The sequence below is a fragment of the Chinchilla lanigera genome, unplaced genomic scaffold (genome assembly GCF_000276665.1).
Source record: "Chinchilla lanigera isolate Chin_1 unplaced genomic scaffold, ChiLan1.0 scaffold00037, whole genome shotgun sequence".
Classification (NCBI taxonomy): domain Eukaryota; kingdom Metazoa; phylum Chordata; class Mammalia; order Rodentia; family Chinchillidae; genus Chinchilla; species Chinchilla lanigera.
Window position 1 is genome coordinate 90,754 of NW_004955438.1, and position 25,729 is coordinate 116,482.

At 45.4% G+C, this 25,729-nt stretch overlaps 1 protein-coding gene across 1 annotated transcript in view; it reads left to right on the plus strand.

Moving 5' to 3' along the window:
• Nucleotides 1-25,729, plus strand: part of Ift43 (intraflagellar transport 43) — an 86,173-nt gene that overhangs the window by 32,251 nt on the left and 28,193 nt on the right. Inside the window, exon 3 of the mRNA XM_005390147.2 lies at nt 2,378-2,442. Within this exon, the coding sequence (XP_005390204.1) occupies nt 2,378-2,442 (65 nt within the window). The remainder of the gene's footprint in view (nt 1-2,377; nt 2,443-25,729) is intronic.

The window sequence follows — 25,729 nt, forward strand, 5'->3', positions numbered from 1 at the left end:
CAGTGCTTCTGTTGCACGTTCCAGGGACTGGGAATCTAACTGGTCATGACCAGGTCTTGTGCACCCCTGGGCAGTCCCTTGGTTCATCTTTAGAGTTTCTCCTTGCGACGACAAACAAGAGCCGGTTTTCTGCTTTTGTATTTGTATTGTTTCTAACAGAAGTGTAAAGAGCCTTCAGACAGCTCTGGTGCTGGCCTCTTGCATAGGAAACTTGAGTTTGTTTTCTCTAAGGTGCTACTTACATTTCCCAGACGAGAAACTGGATACAGGCATTCCAGGACTTGGATCCTTCACAGTCATTTCCAGCAGGCTCTGGCTCACCCTGCAGAAAGGCCCCATACTGTAAATAGAGCCCACCCTTGTCAGGCTGGGGCACCACTAGTGAAGCAGGAAAGAAAATGTATCACGGTGTAAGATAAAAATATCAGAAGTATAAAGGTATTCAGGCATGTCGAAGGGAATATGTGTTTTTAAAGTCCCATGTTGGGCTTTAAGCCACAACAAAAGAAGGGCATAATGATACAACCTATTAGCGCAGGAATCAGCAAACCACATCCTTCCCACTAAGTTTGGCCCACTGCCTATTTTTGTAAAGTTTTCTTGAAACTAACTATACTCATTTGCCCACTTATTATTACAGCTATTTATTGCTGTACAGTATCAGAGTTGAGTAATTGCATCAATAAAAAATATTTATCATTTTACCCTTTATAGAAGAAACTTGCCCGCCTCTGTTTTAGTCCTTTTATCAAAGTACTTTTTTAGACCGAGAGCAGCAGTTACAGTGCTGTGAAGTTCTTAGACAAGAACGTTGAAATTTCACAGAAAAGTCCTAGGAGAACACTAGGTAATTTAAAGTAGGGATAATCTAAGCTGTTTTTTCTAACTTTAGTGATTCAGTGGATTGGTTGCTGTTCCCTTAGTATTTCTGGTTAAAACATGCTGGGTAAGAATTTGTGTTCTTGGGTGTCTGAATGTGTCCATTTCGGCTGAATGGTTCTTTCCTTACAATTATGGTAGATTTTAACTTACCAATTTTGTTTATGTCTTCTCAGAAAACCTTTTATATCTTTATTACTTTTGTCTTATAAAAGTTAATGAAGCTGGGGATATACCTTAGCAGCACAGCCCCTACCTGGCAAGCGCAAGGTCCTGAGTTCAATTCCCCATACCAAAAAAAAAAAAAAAAAATGATGTAAGTTGGCTGTTGAAAAAAATTGCAAAATGTGTGGCAATACAGGGAGGAAAAATTAAAATTGCCTATAATTGGAGTCCTTTCCCCATTGTTATGGTTGATACATTGTGTCAACTTGGGGAGTCTAGAGGTTTGGCTAAGTGACTCAGCAGGAAGCCAGGGTGCTTACTTTGTATATTTCCTGAGCCTGTGGAAGAGGAGGGCATGGAGATTATGTGAGAGCTACAGGCCCCTTAGGTGGAGGTAGCCTGTTTACAAGTAAGGCAGGGAAAGAAGCTGCTTGCCACCATTCCTCCGGTTTGCTCTGGCTGTTTGCTGTTCGGCTGCCATTCCCCCCTTTGCTCTTGTTGCTTTGCTACCTTCTGCCTCGGAGCCAGCCAAGTATGGACTGAAACCTCCACAAACTGTAAGCTAAATAAACCTTTCCTTCCTTCATTTTGGACGTTGGGTATTTTGTCTCAGCAATGAGAGAAAAGTAACCAAGACAGCCATCATGAACATACAGCTAATTAACAGTAGGTATTGTTTATTGAAAATCTTTGCACAAAATCAGAAAGTTTATGCCTACTGTTTTCAAACATTTTTGAAAATATGTACAGAACTTTATATCATACAGTATTTTTGTAATGTAGTCTTGTATTATTTGCATAATATTTTTATGTGTATTCTGCCATTTGCTTAATTCCTTATTGCCAACCATTTTGATTGTTTCCAACTATTATTCATTATTCAAAAGTAATGTTATATTCTTGTCTGTTTATTTCCTTGAGATAAATTCCTGGGATTAGAATTGCTGGCTCAAAAAGTATGAGCTGGCTCAGAGTGCAGCTCAGTGGTAGAGTTCATGCTTAGTACGTGCAAGGCTCTGGATTTGATCCCCAGGGCCTACCCTCACCCCCAAAGAAGTGTGTGCATTTAAAACTCTTTCAGTAGACACCTGCCACATTGTCCCTCAGAGCTGCCCTTCCAGCGTATTCGCCTACCAGGAGGGCCTGCAAGCACGCATACTTTCATAGCTAATTGGAAAGCTTACTGTATTTTTAGTCAGACATATTTTTACTTTTATATTGTTTTGGGGGGAATACCTTGATAGGTTGTTGGCTTCGGTGGCCTGAATCTCAGCCTCTATGGTGTGTGGCTGCTCGCGTTAAGTGACTGTCATTTTGGCTTCTCTCATCACAGGCTCCCCCTCCGAAACCCCCTCGCAGGCTGGGAGGCTGGATGGATGATTCCATGAGGACCTCGAAGTGAGTACCCACAGCTCAGGGGGTGAGGGGGTAGCGGGCAGAGTGGATGGGGGAACATCGCTCCTGTGTTGCTGTCTTGTTTTTTCTAACAGTTTTATTAAGATATAATTCACGTACTATTCAATTCACCCATTCCAAGAGTACAGCATAACTGTTCTTAGTGTAGGCACAGGTTGTGCAGCCCTCGCCATGATCAATTTTGGGGATCAATTTTTATCTCACCCCACCACCTCACCCTGTATTTGTTAGCAGTCACTTTCCATGCCCCCCTCCCCAGTGCTAGGCAATAACTTTCTGTCTCTATGATTTGGCAGTTCTGGATATTTTATATCAGTGGAATGATTCATTATGTGGTCCTTTATAACTTGCCTCTCTCACTCAAAATATTTTTAAAGTCCATCTATGTTATAGGATTCTGTGTCCTTAAAATAATTTTCTAAAGAGAATAGAACTATTAGTAACTGTGAATAAACTCCATAGTACATCTGCCCAGATATAAACATTTGTTTATAAAAAAGAACAGTACAGCCTAGGTGTGGTGGTGCATACCTGTAATCCCAGCATTCTACAAGGCTGTCAGGGGGATTGAAAGTTCAAACCCAGACTGGGCACCTCAGTGACTTAACAAGACCCTATTTCAAAATAAAAATATTTTTTAAAGGGCTGGGGTTGTAGAGGGCGCTGGGTTCAACTGAAAACCAAAACCAAAACGGGACCCTTAACCTGCCTGGTTGGTATATGGTGTTACAAGGCGAGTGATGTGAGCTGACATAAATATTGGTGCTGTGATCATCCACTATTATCTCATCCGTTTGTTCTCTGACCTCAGAATTCCTGGAAAGAATAACGTAATGTCACAGTGCTGTGTCAGCACCTTCTAAGCTGTAGGGGGCTTGTGGTGTGGGGCTGTTTGGCTGCAGATTCTGTTCAGCAAGGTGTTAGGTGTTTCCCATCACAAAGCCTTTGCACGGGCACGTCCGTGCTCCTGCAGGGTGACCTGGAGAATGTTGCTATTATTTCTTAGCTCTCCTGACCTTTCCATAGCTTATGCCAGAAGCTGATTCCTTTTGGTTCCATTTTGAGAGATAGCAGAACAACAGGTGCTAGAACCAGACTACTTTGTTTAAAATTCCAGTTACGCTACTTATTATATCAGAAACCTTGAGCAAGTGATTTAACCTGTCTGGCCTCAGTTTTTTCTTCTCTGCAATGGGGTTAAGGACTGTTGTGATGATTAAATTAATTCATATGTGGAAAAGGTACTCAAAAGATGGCGCATACGTCTAGTTTTAGCACTCTGGAAGACTGAGGCATGGTGATCAAATTTGAGCCCTGTAACTTAGCTATTTAGCAAAACCTTGTCTCAATAGATAGGTAGGTACATACGTAGGTAGAGATCTAGGGGTGTAGCTCAATGAGAAGGCCCTAGGTTCAATCTCCAGTACTGTCAGAAAGTAAATAAAATAAATTAAATTAAATTAAATAAAAACTTTTAATGTGGTTAGAAGAGAAAAGCATTAGCACTTGAGAACTGCTGACTGTTGCTAAGTGTAAAGTGGCTTTGTTTCCCATCCCTCATGCCACCCAGAGGTAGCTTTGCCCATATTCTTCTCACAGCCGTGCTGGCAGTGGTGACATTTATGACTTGCAGGAGTTCAGAGATATTTATGATTGAATGTGAAAAATCTGTTTGGAAGAAGTAATTTCAGGTCAAGAAAATCAAGGGTTATTTTAAATATCAGGAATCTTGCTGAAGTGGAGCTCCGTTAGAGCCTTAAGCTTAGGAAGGTCAGATTTCCAAACCTTTCCTATCAGCAGTCTTTCCTAAACCTGTGGCCTGAGAGTTGGATATAGCTAATGAGTGAATTTCTTCTAGCATGTGGGAATACACATGGCTACAGTAGAGAGGGGACTCTTGGGCCGTTCAGCAGGAACATCTGTGTGCTTTCCAAATTAGTTTGTCTGGAATAAGGCACAGGCAGTCCTCAAAATTTTTTCTTCCACCTTTAAAAGAACAGATTTCCATGCTGATTAAAGTGTGGCAATTAAATCATCTCTTGTTTTGTCCATATGAGGCAATGTCACAATGTTTTACAGCTACAGGTATCTGATTCAGATATATCTGGGTCTGAATTCAAGTTTTTAACACTTAATAGGCAACGTGAACTTGGGGAATTGAACTTAACCCTATGAAGTATCAATAGTAATACATATTGCAAAGAATTGTTCTGAGGAAGAGCATGCAGCGTAATGCCAATACCTAGTCAGTTGCTGTTATTTTTGTTAAAAATAACAGGACTGAGAGTGGTGCATAAGGAAGAGGATAATAATTCAGGTCTCTTAGCCTTGTGATTGTAAACCCTGGAAGTGTTACAGAACATGGTTCGAGAGAGTGGTCTCTGTAGTATGACTGTGCTGGCTGCTTTTAGCTACTTTTGTTATCCTCTTTGGCACTCAGCAGTTCTGGAACAAGCAGGTTCTGGATTTAGCTGGTTTTGGTTGTGGTCTTTATGATTCTTGAGATTCCATAGTGTGACACAGAGAGTACTGTATTGACATTGAGACAGTTTGCTGGCCTTTGCCTTTAGCCCCATTTTGTGGATGAAATAAGGGGAGTCACTGTGCCTGTAAGTAGAGGGAGCAAGTGCTGAGTATCTTTTAATTCATAGTCTAGTTCTTTTTGTGTTCTTTTGGTGGTACTGGGGATTGAAACCAGGGCTTTTGCCCTGAGTTTCTCTAAACCTTTTTATTTTTCATTTTGAGGCAGGATTTGGCTGAGTCACTAAGTTTCCCAGCCTGGGACTGAACTTACAGTACTCCTGCCTCAGCCTCTTAACTGGGATCCTAGACTACAGTCTACTTCTGAAGTCCAGTTGTAAAGGCTGGATTTGAAATCATTTTGGTCCTTAATTCTTTGTACTAAGTCTTGGGTGAAAGGTAAATAAAAAAGTATATTTACCACACCGGTGAGATGGGCAGCTGTCATCAAGCTTACTTAAGCTGTACATGGGAGTAGTTTCCTTTTCCCAAAGAATAGGCATTGCTCTCATGTAGAATATCCTTCAACAGTTTTTTGCAGTTCTTTCCCCCTTCATGACTACTTTCTTCTCTGTCCTTCTTCCCTCACTCTCCCTACTTGTTTTTCTGAACAATTTGAAAGGTAATTATGGATCTCATGACATTTTACCCTTTATACTCTAGCATGCAACTCTCAAGATTGAAGACATTCTCCAGATAATCGTAGTATGATGATCACATCTAGGTCATCGCATAGTGATTTAATAATATTTAATATATAGTTTATATTTAAATTTCCTCTGTCCATTCCCCAGGTATCTTTTATAGTTGTAGGACCCAATCAGAGTCCACACCTTATGTTCGGAATTTCTGACTCTTTAGTCTCTCTTGATCTAAATAGTTCCCTACTCCCCATTCATAGAAAGACATTGACCTTTTTGAGGAATCCAGGCCCAGTTGTCCTGTAGAATGTCTTGTACTTCAGATTTCTTTTTTTTTCAGTATTGGGGATTGAACACAGGACCTTTACACTAAGCCACATTCCCAGCCCTTTTTTAAAAATTATTATTTTTAGAGTTTGAGACAAGGTCTTACTAAGGCATTAAGTTGTCTAGGCTAGACTGGAATTTATAATCTTCTTGCCTCGGCCCCCCAGAGTGCTGGGATTGTAAGCATGCGCTATCATGCCTGGGATTCCCTATAATTGATTCTCCATTGTTAGATTCAAGTTAAAGGTTTTTGGCAAGCGTAGGTGATATTGTGTGTGTACTTTGTAGCACAGGGAATGAGAAAGGCACAGGATGTCAGGTTAGCCTTATATCGGTCATCACTAAGTTTGATTACTTGGCTTACTGGTAACTTTTAGAGTTCTCCATTATGAAGTTTTTTCCCTCAGAATACGTAGTGATCATTTTGGAATGTACTTTGAATTCTGTTCTCCACAACATTTCACTCAGTGCTTTTGGCATCGTTAATGTTCTTTGCCAGGATCAGTTATCATAGCAAGCATTTCAAAATGTTTGTTTTCTAACTCTATCCTTTATTCTATATTAACTACCTGAAGTTTTTTTTTTTTTTTTAATGAAGAAGAATTTTCCTTTTTCTGTTCTCTGTCTCTCTAATCATGCATTCCTGGGTTTTATTATTGTTCATTTTATTATAACCCATTTCCATCATCATTTTTTTCATAATATTAAGTCCTAATGTCTTAAGTCACAAATGGAGCAGGGGGAACTCCAAGCTGGCTCTTTACACCTTTGATCTTATTAGCATTTGAGCACTTGCTTGCTTTCTGCCATCAGCATATCCCACGAGCACTTTGTGCTTGCCTTGAACAGGCTGACTCCAAGGGGCCTTGGTTCCTTTTGGTGAAGAATATTAGAACTCAAGGTCTGGGGACATGTGCTTATTGCTCTTTGGATGTCATTGCTTCTAGGTTCTTTCAGTGAACAGAACTAGGAACCTCATTTTAAAATATATGCTCTGTGCTATAACACAGAGGTAGTTCTGTAATTACTACCCTGATGTTTCTGTCAATAAAACCTCCTAAGAAAGGCTTGAAATTTTTTTGCAGTTCTTCTTGTGCTTAGAATATATCATATACAAAGTTTACAATACTGTTTTCGGAAGCTACTTGAATCCTTTCTCATTTGCGTTATCAGTTTAATACATAATTAGATTCATTAATTTTTGTGTTCAATTTTAAGGTTTTTAAAAATCCTTTTTATTTAACCTACTTTTGAATATCAAAATATTTACATGGGTCAGAAGTTAAAACTGCACAGAAAGACATACTCAGAGATGCCTCACTGCTGTCCTTGCTCTACCTTGTTCCCATCCATTCCTTGTATAGAATCTCTTTGTTAGGTATTTCATTATACTGTACTTTTTTGGGGGAAATAAACATATATGTTAAATGTCAAAATTCTCATCTGTTTCTTATGCCAGGAATCAGCAGACTTTTGCCCACAGGCCAGCTGCTTATATCAATGAAGTTTCATTGGAATACAGCCACAACTTTTCATTTTTACAATGTAGACCTCCGATTCATGTGGAGTTTATTTGGGTGTATGGTGTGATGTGTGGATCCAGTTTTATCCTTTTCTAAATGGCTGTGTCCCAGTACCATGTATTAAAGTCCATCTTGCCCAGTGATTTGAGAAGCTACATTTGCCATAATCTAAAGCTTTGTGTGTACCTACTTTGTATGTAGTCTATTTTGGGTGTGTTTTCTGTCCCAGTGGTCTTTCTATTATTCCTGTGCTATTAAGTACCACACTATTTTCTTTACAGAACATAGCACTTGTTTTTAATGTGAGCAAAACCAAGGTGACTTTGAAATGCAGGTCTCATATATAAGTGAGATTCTTACAAAGGAGCCTCATTTAAGAGATTTTAGTGCTTGTAATATCTTGAATTTACTTTCAAATGTGGAAATAAGACAAATCTTTTGTCTGCTTTTTTCAGAACAAAAGACTATTGCAAGAGTTTATTCCTCAATGAAAACACCAAAGATTATTCCAGATCGCATCAGTTTCATCCCTTGCAGAGAGATGCTTTTGCTTTTCATGTGTTCCTTTCCAAGGTAGTCCCTTGGTTGGCCCCTCATTCCGTGGCCTTTTGTGACTCCTCTAATGTTGGAATGCCCAGGGAAGATCCTCAAACCTCCTCTCTGCAATATCAATGCTTTGTATGATCTCAACCAGTGTCAAGCACGTGCTAATGCTTCCAAAATTTATATCTTTAGCCCAGTCTTTCCTCTGAACATCTAGTTGTCTACCTGATATTTCTACTTGAATACTCAGCTTAAACCTAATACTTGCTAATCAGTCCTCTTAATTCCCACCCCTGGTACCACCTCCCCTAAGCTGTGCCTCTAAAGTCTCCCGTAAATCTTGGGGCTATCTTCCTAGTTACTCAGACCATAAACATTGGAATCATCTTGATGGGGTAAGTTGTTGAGCTTCACTGAGGACCACCACCATTAAGTCTGGAAACATGAGCTCCTATTGCAGAGTGCTATAGGGAGTACCAGAGCATGAGATGTGCTTCCTGTCCTGTGAGAGCTTGATTCTAATTGAGGACATCAGGTATTTTCATTCAGAAAAGTCAGCAATATCAGTAGGAGCATATCATAAGTGAGAATCAGATGGAATGAGTAACATTAGCCATGTGACTTGGGAGGAGAGAGTAGGCCCTAAGATCAAGAAGCATCATGCAGAGGAGATAGGGATCAGGCAGGGTGAATTCTGATGAGCATGGAGGATCATGAGAGCATGGGTCTAAGATTTGGTATTGAGGGTCATTAACCTTATAGTTGATCTGCTTATTGTACAGAATTCACACTGTAAAATAGTGTACTCACATTAAATTCTTTTTGGATGATGATAACAGTAGCATAGCACTGTGCTAGGCACTTGTCTTATGTTGGCCATTCGAACATATATATTGGGAGTTGAAACAACAAACACTTATTTCTCATGGTCCTAGAGGCTGGAAGTGTGAGATCAGGGTGCCAGCATGGTGGGGTTCTTGGTGAGGGCCCTCATCCTGGTTACATCCTTACGTGGTCTTTCCTTGGTATACAGAGAGGGAGAGAGAGAGAGAGAGAGAGAGAGAGAGAGAGAGAGAGAGAGAGACCGAGAGACCTTGTGACTTTACCTCTCCCCTGTCATGAGAGCTCCACCTACATGACCTCATCAAAACTTAATTACTTCCAGACAGCATCATTTTGGGGATTAGAGTTACAACATAAGAATTTGGGAGAGGCTGGGCACAAGCATTCAGACCATGCTGCACTTTACACATGTGTCATACCACTCCAGCAGGTTCCATTAATCAAACCAGGTACCTCTTATAAGGAGAGTCAGAGGAACATGAGGTTTACAGAGGTCTACAGACAAGTTGTCACCAGTGGGAAATAGAAGGGCTATTTATGGCTCTGATTGAGGGGCTCATAGCCGAGAAACAGGAGTTTCTGAGGTACCTTTCTTTTACTCGTGTCACACTGCCGAAGCCGGAGAGCAGAGCATTTGTCAGCTATCTCATTGGCTGGAGATACTAGGTACTGGAACTCATGTGTACCCCGGAGGCACAAGAAGGGGCTGAATTCAGGAACTGCTTGGGGCCTGGAACTACTGCCTGTCCCTTCTCCTGGCACCGGAGTGAGAGCTGTGCCAAACATTCCATCTTGGAGCCAGTTGCCCTTGGCTCTGAAGTTGCCCGAGTTGGGACACTTATATAATTGATGGGTCGCTGACTTGACCAGAGGGAATGGAACTAAGAGGGAACCAGACTTGGTAAAGGAGGAAGGAAAGGGAGTCTGATTAAGTTTTGTCTCAAAGTGTCTGTTTTTGGGTTTGTCCCTGCATTGATCTGCAAGGGAATGAGGCAAATAATGGCCCCTCAGGGACTTTCAGGACTTTGCTCTCAATGTCAGCCGTCATTTTCAATCACCCTCTCCCTCCCAGCCATTAATTTTGGCCCAGGATCATGGGGACTTGTCCATCTATCACTCCTAATTGACACTAAATGATCTGTCAGTTTATTGATGAACGGCAGGAGTGGAATTGTCACAATATATTTTACTTTCTAACAACTCCTCCTGACAATTTTACCTTGTCCATCTCACTCTCCTCACATAAATCTCCATTGGCCGCTCACTCCTCCTCGTGGGCTGTTCTGGTGCCAGCCATTTCCACACCATCTGCACGTGTCAAGGACATCAAGATGGCGGGAGGACTGCCGTGTGCTGTCCCAAGTACCCCCCCCTTCTCTTTCTTTTTCTCTTAATGGCATAGATGTTCCAAGAATACAAAAGGGCTTTTGTCCTCTCCCTCCCTGTCATTGCCATATCAGAATGTCTTTACCTTCTTATTAGCAGTGAGTAGTTAATTCTTACTAGGTGACAAAGGTGTGAAAGGCAAAACCTCGCAGAGCCAGACGCCTCCTCAGTCGTAGGCACAGCTACAAACACAGTTTTGTCCTCTTGAACCAATTCGGTCACAGGTTTCCAACCTTGCTGAGCCAGTTTCTTAGGCGTCACAGAGGGGAAGTCCATGTGCACGTGCTGCTCTAGGGTGCATGTGGACCAGAATGCAGGCACTGTCTGCCCTTGGGCCCCCTAAGCCAGGCCTGGTGCTGCCAAGATCCGTGGGCTAGTTATCTATGCCCATGAGAAGTCTCATCTGTCCGCCCCGACTTGGCATTCAGATGTTATTTTTAAGTGCTCTGTGACTTGCAAGATGGGAAATTCTGGGTAAATAGTCATAAGAAGATGTACCTGGAGATGTGAAAAAGCCATTATCCTCGGTGAGGCCAGTGATGAGCAGAGGAGCTTGACGTTGTAGAAAGAATGTGCCTTCCTTTTCTGCTGAGGATCATTTTTGGTAATTGGTAAGGACTGTTTTTATTTATTAACCATCATGCATTAACATGCCTATCAAAATTAATAATAATTCCTTAATGTCATCTGCTATCTAGATCATATTTAGTTACTTTCATTGTCTCTACGATGTCTTTGTAGAGTTGGATTATAAAAAGGACAAATCAAGGTCCACACAGTGTATTTAATAGAGCTCTCCCTCCCTCCTCTCGCCATCGCTCTTCTTTTTTTTGTAAGAAACTTGTTCCATGGAGTGTATCACATTCCAGATTTGACCCGTTTCTTCACAGGTGAGATATTTAACCCATTTCTCTGTCCCCCATGTTTCTTGTTAAGCTGATTGTTAAGTCTAGATCCACTTTAGTTCATTGTAGGCTCCCTGTTTTGGCAGGAATGCTTTGAAGCGGATTCCTCATACATCCCTTTGCATCACATCTGAAGGCACAGGCCCCCGATTAGTCCACTGTGGGTGAGCCTGTGATTGATCAGTTCGGCGTGACTCTCCACTTTACTGTCCCCATCAAACTTCTTGTAATGATTGTGTGACCCAGGATGATCTAGCTGCCTAGAGAAATGATTTCTTTAAAGGTTGTCAGCTGATAATTTTTCTAGTTTTCAATTATTAATGGAAATTATTTTATAAAGGACTTCTTCTCACAACTGTTTGATTGCCTGAAATATAATTTATGTGTAGAGCATTGCCCACCCCCAATCTTTTATTTTTAAAAATATCAATCCTATAAAAAAAAGTCCCAGCAGTAGTACAGCAAGCAGCCGTATTCCTTTAACCATGAACAGCCAGTTGTTAATGTTTGCCTACGTGTAGGTCTTTTCTCACTCTCTCACTTCGCTTTTGTCTTTACTTTTTACTGAGCTCTTCGGAGCTGTAACTGCCTTTGCTTTTGAGTTATTAAGTAGTGAGTGGTTACTGTGCAAGAGACTTCCACCTATATTGCCTTCTTCTGTGTCATATAGTGTTTGGCTCATATAGATAGATACACAGTACATATTTGATCAATATGAACTTTGGATATTTCTTACAGAGGTCTAATAATTAAGATGGTATCACATGCCCCTGAGATCCAGTGAAGCAAAATAATTTATCTCTGTCCTTCAGATTTTCATCAGTAAACACAATTTTACTTATTTGGTTTTCAAGAAAAACAAAATTAAAGGCATTGAGAATTTATTTGCCACAAAATTTTAACTTAAAGGAACCCAGCATTGGTGTGATACCCAAGGGCACCATGGATGAACAATTTCTTGGTTCTTACCAGATAAGTCCCCCCTCCTACCCATGTACATAAATCCCAATGTGTCTATTCTGTACTCTTCTTTATCTGAGACAGAACTTTTTACTGGGCTTCCTGAATTTCAGTATAGGGTACGACTGCCTCATTTTTAAGGGCCATGTAATAGTCCGGAATTACTCATCTCTGGGAAAAGTGATCCTAAGCAGAGTACGTAATTTCTCCAGGCCAAGAAAGGAGACTTTCAGTGTTTACTCGTGGAATTGACGTAATGCAGCTCTCTGACTCGTGGCTGGGGGGGGGGGTGTTTGCATATCACACACCTTGAGCTGGGTGTATATAGGGGTGTTCGGTGCGGAGAAGCAGAGATGCTCTAGGTCCGTGGTGGCGAACCTACAGCACGCATGCTGCAGCAGACTGTTTATCTCAGTGAGAGCTCAGAAGGTTCGCTGTGCCTGTTCTAGGTTAGAGTTATTGTACCTTAGGGCCCCAGAAGGCTTTTTACTGTCACAAAAGCATTTTCTTTTGCAAATGACTAAGCACGAGACAACTGTACTTTTGTCGGGTGCTTCCCAGTTCACTGTAGCATCTGCACAATTGTTTCCTGCTCTGGAAAGTGGGGCCGTCTTCCTGAGCACTGCCTTTAATCACCTCTCTCCCTGGAGTAGGGCTGAGCACCTGATACCCTAGGGTGGTGGTGAGAACAGTGACCACCTGACGTGAGCTTGTTGCCTGTGCTTGAGGCCCCACGGGCAGTGTTCCCCTAGGCCTGTTAGCTACTTTGCTTCCCAGTTACCTGTAGAGCTGCCACGCCCTGCCTACTCCGCAGTTTGCTCCAGCTTTTTCTGTGGTCTTCAGCTTTTCTTAATGAAGCTACCCTTAAGTTTAATCATAGTTAAAAATCAGATGTGCTTCTGAAATGGGGTCTTAGCATGGCCTTGGCCCTTGGCACTTTATAAGCTCCAGTTTTGCAGAAGTGAAAATTTTCCAGTGACTAGAGCTGGTCATTTCTTAGAGTCAGGGCTAGGAGTGTAGGGTTGGAGGGTCTCAGAAGGTCATAAAAAGAATGAGCTGCCCACAGAAGTATCCCTTAAATAACAGCAAGGAAGAAAAGCACATCCTCCTATGGAATAGCCCTTTGTTCCTCTGTTTGTCTCAGAGTTCAGGGTCCTCTAGACTAGAAAGTTAGAGCCAGTATCTTTCTGGTGTTGCCGGCTGGGGTCTGCGTGACCACCCCCATTGGTGAGAAACTCATTGGAAGCAAACTGGTTGATTCTACTTTTTAAATAAAGTCCCTTTTATGTGTCCAGGCCAATCAAGAATAACTTTGGTGACATAAAAATACAAACAAGGCAGAAAAAAACTAAATTTAGCTGCAACTAATGTCTCCTCTAGCCCTAGTCATCCTTCTAGAAGTTACTACCAGAACCATTTGTTGGTGTCTTTCCCATGCTCCAAGAGATACGCAGACGATCCCTGGCTTCCAGGGGTGGTTTGACACAGTATTTGAGACTATGCTGGTGTGGAAGCAGTGTGGATTAGTAAAAGCCACACTTACAGATTTTTGAATGTGGGTCTTTTCCCAGGCTGGTGATACTTGGCAGCAGCACAGTGCCAAATGCAGTCGTATCCTCAGAACAGTACACGAGGCAGGTACTGTTACTAACCCTGCTGGTCAGTGAGGAAGCTGGTGTTCAGGAGGGCTGAGTAATCTGCCACAAGTCACACAGCTGGTGCGTAGCCAGCCAGAAAGTGCGCCCGGGAAGTCTGGTCATAGGCATCATGCGCTTGTTTGCTGTGCTTCACTGCCTTCGGGGTTCTCCCTTTGGGCACCGGGTAGTGTCTTTGCCCATGGTGGAGCCTCAGCAGATATACTGACATGGCTCCCACAAGGGCCCCCTGTGAGGAAACGGCAGGAAGAGAGTGGGTGGCCTGAGCCCTCCCTGACCCCTGGGCCTACCTGGCTGCAGTGCAGCGCCCCTAGCCTGATCTTGACCCTGCAGAGAAAGGATGCTGCCTGCACTTAGGGGCACGAGCCAAGGCCATGCCAGCCCTGCCATTAAAAGGCTTAATTAGGCTGGTCATTAAGTTCAATTAGGCATTGGAGACGCTTGTCGCTTCTCACCCTGCAGTGCCCTCCAACAACTGGATCCATTCCCAGGCAGCCAGCTTGGGAGCTTCCCACATCTGGTTTTAGGGCCTGTGACTCCATTCTTAGGCTGAGGGCAGAGTAGCCCAGAGCGAGGTGCTCAGAGTGCATCCTACCTCTGGCCAGGTGTCTGTCTCTGAGGCGGGTTCCTGGGCTCACAGCCGAGCCCTCTCCTCTGGTAGGGCTCCCTTTCCCTGTGCATGTGTTAGAAGTCAGGACATCTGCCTGTGCTCTTGTGTCCGTGTGCGTCTCACGTGCCAGGGAACCTTGGGGTACATCATGTACAGGCTTTGGTTCAAGGTTCCCTGAGCATCTTAGACTACATGATCTCATGGTTCCCTTTTTTTCACTGCAAGATGTTATGATTCTGGGAAGTAAATGCCTTTTAGCTGTGGCTGGTGGGTAGAAAGTTCAAGAAGGTTGAGCTTTGAGCCTCTTTTCAGCAAAGGAGGACTTTTTTTTAGTACAAGAGAGTGAACTCAGAGCCTTTGTGCTGAGCTACATCCCTAGCCCATTTTTATTTTTTACTTTAAGGCAGGGTCTTGCTAAGTGCCTGAGTTGCCCAGGCTAGTCTCCAACTTGGCAATTCTCCTTGCCTCAGCCTCCCACAGTGCTAGGATTATAGGCCTGTGCCGCCATACCCAGCAAAAGAGGACACTGTAAGGAAAGTCAGCAGGCAGGCACAGTGCAGCACCCTGGGTGAGGCACTGGGAGCAGCCGAGGTCCTGGGCAGCCATGAACAGCTCGCTTATCAAACTTGAGCTCTGACTCCTTAGTGCTGAAACCAAGTGGTCTCGAGCACCCTACTCCACTCAGAAAGTGTGTGTGAATGTCTGACAGCACTGTGCAGAAGACTGCTCAGAACAGGTCATGTTAGCCTGTGAGTCACTGTCTCGAAGTGACACAGTTGACAAACAGTGAGGTGGGACCAGGCCTTCCAGGCATGGGCCAGGTGTACAGTGGCCCGGATATACCACGGGGTTTTTAGAATGAGCACGAGAAGAGGATGGGCAGGCAGGGTAGGGAAGAATAGGCCAGGGCTATGGGGACTACTTTATTTTCAGGAACTAGAAGCCACTGAAATGTTGACTGGTGTGTGATCAGTGGTGCAAGGGACATTTCATCACCCCTCTTCTGAATGCCTTTTTGATGTGGTGCTATCTGGGAGTATTTGCGGGTGGGAAAGGAAATCTGTTTCTGCCGAGGTGGGATTCCCGTTCCTCCTGCTGAATTCTCAGTGCTCTCTCATTCATTCACCCTAATACTAGACATGTGGGGTATTCCTTCTCACACCAAGTGATTCTCTAGGGACACCAGCAGGTGTCCTATAATTTAACTCAATTCTCCAAATCCAGTTAATTTGCAATAGTGGCTTGTGGAACTGAGGGAGATATTTTGCTTACTATTGCAGATTCTTTGCAGAGGATATTTGCTGTAGTTTGGATCTTGAGTGGCCCCCAAGTCCCATGTGTTAATGGCTTAGTCCCCAGCCCTTAGTGCTATTTAGAGGTGGTAAAACCTTTAAGAGATGGGGCCTAGGGAGAGGAAGTTGGTTGTCAGGGGTGTCCCCTTAGGGTGGATGGGACCCAAGCTCTGCCTTTTGGTCTCTTTGCTTCTTGACAACCATGATGTGAGCAGCTCTCATCTGGCGAGTGCTTCTGCCATGATGAACTGTGCTGCCACAGGCCCAAGGCAAGAGGGCCAAGGGTCCATGGACTGTAACCTCTGAAACTGGGAGCCACAATAAGCCTTTTAGGTTGACCATCTTAGTATTTTGTCATGGTAACACAAAGCCAACTAAGAGTATTTTAAAGGACTCAAGCAAGCAGCTCAATGAAGAGACACTTAGGGCAAGGTTAAGGAAGGCCCAGAGCGCAGGAACTCTGTCCTGGTGGACTAGGGTGTGCTACCCGCCCAACACACGGATATATTGTTGTTCCTTAGCCTGGAAGCTCCCAGAATCTCTGTCTTCAGGCATGTATGGAGGTTCCTTACATGACTGTGGCTGCTTAGATCATTCGCTGTTGGTGATCAGCTCAGCCTTCAGCCTCCCCTCACAGAGTCTGGGAGTCAGGATAGGGAGCTGGGAATTGGGACCGAAATTCCACTGCTTTCATTGCAGACAGCCCTCTATCCTGAGGCTCCCGTGGAGTCCCTAGTTATCAGTCATCCTGTTAGCTTATGAAAAGATAATTATCACTTTGGAAGTTCCAAGGATTTCAGGAGCAGTGTGCCAGGAAACCAAATATATATGTTTCTTGATATAAGTCTAAATGACATACCGTGAGGGGCCCTCGTCTCCCCTCTGCAGAGTGGGGGTGCTCTCCTGAGGGTAGACAAAGTGGAGAGGGGCTGTTCATTTTTTTCCTCGAGCATGAGACCTTTTTCTCCAGCACATGTTGGTGATGTCTGTCACCCATTTGAGACTCCCACACCCCGGAATCCATTTCATATCAGTGCTTTCTCTGACAGTGGACAGTACAGTTAAGTGAGGATGACTGTGCCAGGCTGGCTTTTGTCAGGCCGCTGTCCCTTCTCTAGAAAGGACCCCCATCTGCCAGAGGATGAGCTCTGTAGCCAAGGTCGCATTCACCTGCAAACATGAAAACTTCATCAGTGGCAGCTTACACAGAAAGATGTTCATCTCAGAAACAAGAGGACCAGGGCTCGGCAGCCTGGGCTGGAGTGTCAGCCCCAGAGGGATGCAGCTTTTCCATCTTTTGGCTCCACCATCGTCAGCACGTGGCTTTTGTCATCATGCTTACACCTCATGGTTATATGATGGCTGCTCCACCTCCAGGCTTCACATCTGCTTTCCAGGCAAGAAAAATGGAGAATTATGTGGAGGTGAATGTAAAGGACCCTCTTAGACTTCGTTTCTTTGAGGGTGAAGGAGAAAGATATACTCTTTAGTAGCTGCTACATTTTCCACATGGGTGACACATCCCCCATCTCCTCCTGGGAGGAAGGTTGGAAAACAGAGTATTTTCAGTTAGGCTTATTGTCTCCCCAAACAAAATTGAGGTTTGAATGAAGAAGGGGAAATGGATTTTGGGTGGGTCCTGGCTGTTTGCTGTAGTCTGCCCCGTCAAACTAAGATCTCCCTGGGTAAGATCACCGTACAATAAAGATGCTACAATAAATCTAGAAGCTTCTTAGAAGTGGGGAATCTTTCAAAGGGTTTGAAATCTGGAAAAAGTTGCCTTTTAGATGGGGACACACAGAAGTGACTGAAATGAAGGAAGGAACAAGAAGCAGTGAGAATAAAGCAGGAGATGGGAAAACCAGAAGGGAAGGTGCTGCAGGGCTGGAGGCTGTGTTCACTTTGCTGTAGGAGGAACCGGCCAGCTGGTGGCTCTGAGAGCTGGCTCGAACGTCTCTGTGGGATAGAGCCTGTAGGTGGGGGCAGCTGGTCAGCAGGTGAGGGTGGGCTGCTGGATGTGCCAGCCAAGGTGCCCAGGCAAGACCAGAGGGCTATCAGGCATGTGGGAGCCAGGGAGTGATGGCCGCTAGAGGCCCAAAACATGAAGTCACTCAGCTGGACACTCGTAGCCAGCACCCATCTCTGGGCTAGGTGTCCCAAGCCAGGAGAGCAGCATGGGGAATGTGAAGTCGGGAGGGATGATGATGGTAATGGCAGAAGTAGCTACTGTTCGATAACTCTTCCATGCTCCTAACCAGTGACATTGTGGTCAGCAGCAGAGCTCACGTAGGACAGTGGTCCCTTAAGAGCCTGTAGCCTGGTGCCATTATGGCCTGCCTAGCTTGTGTAAGCGCCTTCTGTGATGTTCACACACAATGATGAAATTGCCCATACATGTACGTGGCATATAACTATGTTACGCTAAATGCTCTGCCTGAATTAACTTGTTTGGTTTTTGGATGAGCCTCTTGAAGTAAATGTGGCGTTCTCAACAGTTTTGGTGACTTGCCTCTGAGCACATAGCTAGGCAGTGGGAGAGCTTTGATTTGAGCCCAGGCCATCTCTCTTAGCCTGTCCTTGCTGCTCTCACAAAGTACAACAGGTTGGGTGATTTATAAATCATAAAAATGTGTGTCTAACAGTTCTGGAGGCCAGGAAGACTATGATAAAGCACCAGCAGATCTGGAGTCTGGTGAGAGCTGCTCTGTTCTGCCAAGATATACCAGTAGCTGTGTCCTCAGCTGGCAGAAGGGAGGGGGCAGAAGGGCTGTGTGCGCTGCCTTTGGCCCTCCGGTTGGGTGCTAAGCTCTCTGCCTTCAGGAGCCAATCACCTTCGAAAGGCCGCACACCTCTTAGCAACTGCTAGATGTTGAACAGACTCAGCATTCAGACCATCGAACTTTGGACTCCCGAGCCGGTACTCAGAACCACTGGTTTCAAGTTGTTTGTCTGAGTCAGAGTCCAAGAGCAGAGCCTGGCCACACACCCTGCTGGCCTGACCCTGAGCACCTGAGCCGGGGCTTTGAGTTGCACCTGGAGAATGGGAGGGCTGGCTTCTGAGCTGCCTGCGTTTGGAGGCTCAGCAGGTCTAGGTAGATGCCCTCTGTCCAGCTGTGTGGTGGGAAGGAAACACAAAGGTCTTACTAGGCAGGAAGAAACCACTGGGGATATTAGGAGCAGGAGAACAGGTTAGGAGAGGGTGTCAAGGGAAAGTAAGATTTCTCTGTGCAATTGAGAAAGTTGTAGCAGGTTTTGACAAAAGTTAAGAAAGACAAGGGAAGTTACCAAGGAGAAGTCCTTGGTTCTTAAACAGGAAGAGAGTTCAGATCAACTTAGTTATCCCTAAAAATGATTGAAAAGGGGGTCTGCAGACAAGCACATTATACCTTCTTGACTGAAATTTTAGAACAAAGACAAGCCAGTTGTGGGGCAGGGGCTCTTGGGGGTTCCCAGAGTAGACAGTGGTATTGGCAGGGGCAGATGGGACTAGGGGCCAGGGCCGGGGAGAGACTTGAGCAGTGGTGGAATCCGGCTGCCTCCAATTGGAGAGAGAAGATAAGGCTTGGGAAGTTTAAGTGACTCTGTGCCACCTGGTCTTAGAAAAGCCCTTAACCGTCACCTTGCCCCACTGCCCAAGGTCACACAACTAATTAGTGTACCGGAATGTGCCTCGAGTTCTACGCCTGCCCGTTCTCAAACCTGGAGCGCTCAGCGCATTCATCTCAAGTTCATGAAAAGGCCATGGACGCTACTGTTTGTGCAAGAGCAAGTCTGTTAGAATAAAATCGTCCCTCCTGCTATCCTCCGGGACCCTCACAGAAATGAGATGTTGATCATATGAAGCAAGCTTATTGAACAGAAAAACTTTCCAGGCAAAAGTTGTGTCCCCTGAGCCAGCCAGCCTGTGCTGAGAGGGGCGGGCTGCCTTGCAGCTGGAGCAGCTGGGAGCCAGGAGGAAGTCACGATAGGGGCCAGCCACTGGTTAAAATTCTCCCCACAGCAACGATCTCCTTGTTCTCCCTTTGATGGGTTCGCTCTGTCAAAACTAAAATGCATCTGTGAACTTTATACCTATTTCCTCCCTTTGCTTTTTGGCCTTATATTGAGAAGTAGCTGAAAGCAGTTTTAATATAAGCAGCAGTGTGGACATGTGTAGGTATAAATATGCATGTGAAATGGAAGCCCCTCACATAATCTGGGTTTTCTACTGATGTGTTGAGGCCCCTGTAACGACACGAGGACCTTCTTTTTGTGCACTTCACCCCGCTGGCCAGTCTCAGTGAACTTACGGGCTTTGAGGTAGGCAGGACCACAAGATGTAAGAGAGGAGCAGAGAAAATAATAGGTTAGTGACTAACAGGAGGTCTTTGTAGGTTTCTCCATTACAAAGCAGAAAACTCTCCTAGGGAGAAGTAAAGGACCCACTCCACGTGGCAGTTACAATTGAACTGAAATGACAGTCTCCAGAAGCTCTGGGAAGTTTGCCCGACTTGTGGACACCTGATTTCTGCCTGTTTCAGTCACTGCACCGTGGCTGTCTTCACTCTCCAGCCTGCATGCTGGGAGCTGTGTGTCCCCAAGACCCGCGGCGATTCATGTGGTTATCCTTGTCCGCGAGCCTTCGGGCCCTCTGATCAGGATAGCAGGAAAGCCTCCGTTTGCAGCTAGCATGTATTAACACTTCTCTAGCCCTCCCAACCTCCCCCTTCCACAGAGAATAAGCTTATCTAGCTATAATGAAATTTAGTTTGTCTTTAATTTTTCTGTTTTTGTTTGTCTTTTTGAGACAGGGTGTCACTATGCAGTTCAGGCTGGCCTTGAGCTCACTTTGTAGTTTGTTATTTTAAAACTGTATATATATTACCATTATCTTCCCTGGTGATGCTAGCTTTCCATTGAGGATATAAAGTTTTCTTTTAAATAAATGTATTAAAATAAAAGTAAGAAATCTATTTTAAAAACACAGGAGATGGATGCAGGAAGTACACAGCCAAAGTAAAATTCCTAAAGGTGGCACGTGCATGCGGCAGATGTTTGGAAAACGCTCTTCTGTCACGGTTCCCAGCTGCTGCTTCTCCCCGTTCTTTCTCTTCCTGGAGGAATGACAGTGTGTTCTGCTTACCTCTTGTGCTACTTCTACATTGCTGCAAAATACAAAGCGAGTTGCATAGTGCATATGCACTGAGATCCTCTTTATACGGTGGTTTAAACAAGTTGAAGGGGGAAAAGAGCCCAATAGAAATTATCCCTAGCCCCAAGCTCCTTCCTGATCACTGATGCATGGCAGTGCATGTATTTATGGAGCTGGTACCAGTGGGTGCCACCTTGTGCAGTCTGCCTGCTTGCCCAGCCAACGCGGATGCCAGCTTGTTTTTAGCCTTCACCTTGTCTATTTCAGCCACCTGGGGTTCCCCTGTTGCTTTCTGGCCGTGCCTGGCCCCGTCGTCCCTCTGGCCTTTATTCAGGTTGTGTCTTTTCTTCTGAGGCTTTCCTCCCCAGACTCTCCCAGCTAGGGTGGCTGCTTTCTTCTTCTGCGTTCCCGTGACATTGCGCTTACGCCAGCCTCCCCTGGCTTGTAAATTTTGGGCCATTCTAGAACCAGCAGCACAAACCAAGGGCTTGTGTGTGAACTTTGGCTTCCAGTCCAGCTCTGTACCTGCTGGCTTGGGGCTTTCTTTAGGGCCCTTTAACACCTTCTACTTGCTGTTTCCACATCTGCACAGTTTGGATAGTAGCAGGACATTTCAGGCCCTGTAGTGTGAGCTTAGGGAGGTATTGGTGTTACTTCTGTAATATGATTTTCTCCCACAAGATCATGCAGTTCTGAACAAAAGATCCCCAATTCTCAGTAACCCCTGTTTGTGCCTAGTAGATAGTTAGCAATCCAGCAGAGTCTTCTTGAATAAAACAAGGTTCATTTAAGATACCTTAGAGCTGTAAACTCTCAGCCACTTGTTCCAGAGAGCAGACATATAAACTCACTTCATATTTTCCCACATCTGCATTAAGCAACTAAAACTGTTCTTTTTATTCCATCCTTTTTTTCTTCCTAATACAGTAAAATCTTTGTTGGAGTTTGAATCAGAACAAAAATGTCATTTTTAATAATGCCCAGCAGGGGGCAGACCTCACCCAGCAATTGCCTGTAATTCACTGTCACTTCAAGGGGACAGACAGGACAGGGACATGCGTTTTCATCTTTCTCCCAGGTGCCTTATTAATGAACTATGCTGACAGGAGGCAAATATGATCTAGTGTGACCTAAAACCCCAAAGTATCAAAACGTGGGTGCCAGGAAATTTCTGCTTGTCTTTAAAAGAAGGGAGAAAATATAATGCCTACTAATGTATGACGGGTAAGAACTAGGGAGAGAGAGGGAAGGAGGGCGAGCACCTCAGCTTTCAGGAGCGATTTCAGTGAGGAAAAGTCTGTCTACTAAGGGAGACCGGTTCACAGGTTTTCCACCAGCATTACAAGAGCCCAGGACCCCAAGTGTCCAGCTTACTGCCCGGTGCTTGCAGAGTGTGGGCCTGGTACAGCCGTGGGTTTCTCACGTGTTCAGGTTGTGAAGGCACGAGTCACACAGTTTATAAAGTAGACTCCTGGTTTGGGAATTTGCTGGTGACCTCATCTGGGACAAACGGCCTTCTTTTCTCAGAGGGGGCCAAGTTTACCTCAGCAAGGTGTGGGAGCAATTGTGATTTTTACTGGACATTTTAGAATTATCAGGGTGGAGAACATTGCAAGAAGATGGCACTTCGATTTCTTTTCCTGTGAAGGAGTGGTCCATTTTTACAATGGAAAGCAACTTTGGTGCTTGTCTAGTTGTTAATCTCATTTGAGCTCTTCCCCTTGCCAGTTTTTCTTTATGAATTTGGCCTCTGGCTCAGTGGCGAATGCCTGTAATTTAAGCTGCTCAAAAGGCTGAGGCAGGAGAATCACAAGTTCTAGGCCAGCCTGAGCAACTTAACAATTTAGTGAGACCCTATCTCAGAGAGCGGGACTGGGGATGTAGCTCAGTACAAAGGCCCTGGAGTCAGTCCCCGGTACCCAAAAGAAAACAGTTTTTCTTTTTTTGCAGTGAGCATCCTGCTGTGGCTTTAGGTTTCTCCCACCTGTAACAAGTCGTAGTTGCTCCTGTTGTCCAAACCCTTCCCATCCCTCCCTGGGTCAGAAGCAGGGGTGGTGTGAGGGGTGGGCCTGGGAGGATGTCCCACAGGGCTTGTCCTTGCTCCGGCACCCCGCTCTCGACTCTATCAGAAGCCCGTTCTGTCTTACAGCAGTGGGAAGGTGAGTCTAGGGCCCAGTATGTGCCACGGATGTTAAGTGGCTTCAAGGACACTTTCCCCCATTTATCCCAGTTATGTCCGCTGCTAAAACAGGTTAACGGTGTCTAATTAACCACTGAGCATTGTCATGCTGCATGAAGACAGCATCCTGGCTGTCCTCTGAGCCGGGGTACTTTATCTCCATTTAGATCTCCGCAGTGTTCCATTAGAACGTTTCACCCAGGCTGATGTCTGTGGCAGGGCTGCCTTGCAGCCTTCGCTGGAACCTGGCAGCAGCGGTTGGGACCTTGTGCCTGTGGCGGGCACTGTAGGGTGCTCTGGGGACTGTCCCCCAAAACCTGCAGGGTCCCTCAGACAGTCTTTCTTGTGTGATCATGATGACCAGCCCAGGCCCCTGACACAGCAGGGGGACAAGACAGTGAAGACAGACGGGGCAGGCCGGGGGGTTCTCACCTTACAGCACATGTTTACCTTTGAGCCCCAGTGTGCAACTGTGAGGACCCGAGAGTCCGCCAGCCCTGTGTGGCTGCAGTCATGGGATGCGGCAGCAAGATCGAGCTCATCCTCAGTGAGCAGAGGAATGTCGGTGTACTCTCTGAATGCTGACGAAAGGGACTGCATTTCAACAAAAGGGAAGGAACTGGGTGGGGATGACCTAGCTAGACAGAGCTCTTTTTTAGCCAGAAAGCAAGCTGTCATGTTGCAAATGAAACACACATAATAAATCACCCAGCACAATTAAGCCAGGCTTGGTACTTAGTCGTCAGGCCTGGCAAAGCCATTGCCCTTTATAAGCTGGAAGCAGGTCCTCATTGTGGAAAATGCTCATTGGATTTGAAGCAAGGTCTGCAAAGGAGCATTCTTCTCTGTGTAAAACTGCTGTGTGTCTGTATCACAGAGGGCAAGAGCTAGGCCCTGGATCAGACAGTCGCCCTGCAATCTGGGGCTCCCCTGTCTACTTTGGGTGACCTTAGGCACGTTCCTCACCTGTAAAATGAAGTGAATTAAATAAGGTAATGTGCTCATTCTATGGCACTATGTATAATAGTATGTGGAACACACAGTGTCATAATAATAGTAACATAAGAGTGTCAGTGTCCCGTACCCAGCAGGCTCAGTAAATGCTGCCTGCCGTTGTCCTCAGGTGTGTTGGGGAAGGGCCTGTGCCTGTGTGAAGGAAGAGTGGCTGCATCAGTCGTCAGATCAGAGAAGAAGGCAAGCGGAGGTCAGAAAGAAGTTGGGGTGTTAACCACGAGGGCACTGGCGAGCATGGAGCAGGGGACTGGGCACTAAATGAGGGCAGAAACAGAAAGACGCCCCCCTCAAGGAAGGTGTGTATAAACCGAGGTAGCATCATGAATGAGTGCTTTGGGTATTTGGAAAGACCTACAGCGAGACGACCACAGTTTTCCCTTTGCCTAGCTACTGACCACATCCGGCACATCACTCCGGGGAAGGAGGAAGCCGGTGTTTCCTTACCTCTGTCACCCAAGCCCACGATGCTGGAGGAGAAGGAGGATATTTACTCTGATTGTCCAGAGGGAGAGCTCCATTCTACAAAATGGGCAAAGCAGTCAGCAAGTGATGGACCAGCTCTTAAAAAGAAACCTGGCATTTAATTAACTTTTCAGAGTGCTGGTTCAGCATTGTCCGAGCTGTATACTTTGCATATTGAACGAGCATCTCTAATCCAGTCCACACTGCTCTGACCTGCTAGTACGAATGCCAGGGACTCCTGTGTGACTCTCAGCACAGCCGACGGGGGCACACAGTCCTCACTGTAGGCCACTTAGGCCCCTGGCCATTGCCTTGTCACCTCAGCCTTTAGGTCAAGTGTAAGTTTATTAACACTTCCAGGGGCAAATGTCAGGCAGAAGGAAAAGGCAGGTAGGTTTCAGTTCTGCTGCTTAGCAGCTGCATTGTTCAGCCTGAGACCTGAAATAGGGTTAGGGCACTGATTCTGATAGTTGTGACAGGGGCTCATTTGCAGAACTTACTACCTCGCGGGGCCTAGCACATGTACATTGAGCAGCTTCCCAGGTGTGATTTGTACTATGCACTCCTGCTAAAGAACACCTGTTTAAAGGATTATCTCCAGCTTTCAATTCTCTGTGCCACCTACTGCCTTCTGTAATAAGGGGCTGTCTGTGCAGGAAATCCACACAGACGTCGGGGTACCCTCAGGACGTAGGGAAATCAACTGAGGCCTGCTTTTTCAAAGGCTTGAGGCGATGCGTGTGGGGCCTCAGGTGAGAGTCCGGATGCAGAATCTAGTTTCAGCCTCATCACTGACAAGCCCTGTGATTTGGGTGAGGCCTATACTGCAGTGCCCAGAGTCCTTGAGTATAAATGGTGCTGCTAGAAGTGCTTCGCTTCTTTTCCAGAGCTCAACCGAGGCCGTGTTGACAGGCATGGAGACCACTGAGAAGTGCTCTGTGTGCGCTTCCCGTAATCCCCAGAGCGATTATGACCATTGCCACATCTGGTAGCCACATCTGAGGGAGAAGGCCCGAGACCCTGGGTGCAGGAGTGGATAGAAAGCCCAGGACTGTGCTGACCACGGCTGGGCAGGCGGTCTGCTGTGGTGCCAGGACCAGGCCACCTGGGCCTCAGTTTCCTCAGGAGTTGTCTGTGAGGAAGGGGACCCACAATTTTTCCCCTCAGGCTCTGTCCCCCAGATCTGTGGGAGACAGGATCTCACCAGCAGATCCTTCTCTGCTTACCCACGCTGGTGGGCTGTGGCAGACTACTGTGTTTTAGGGTTTTGTTTCTTTG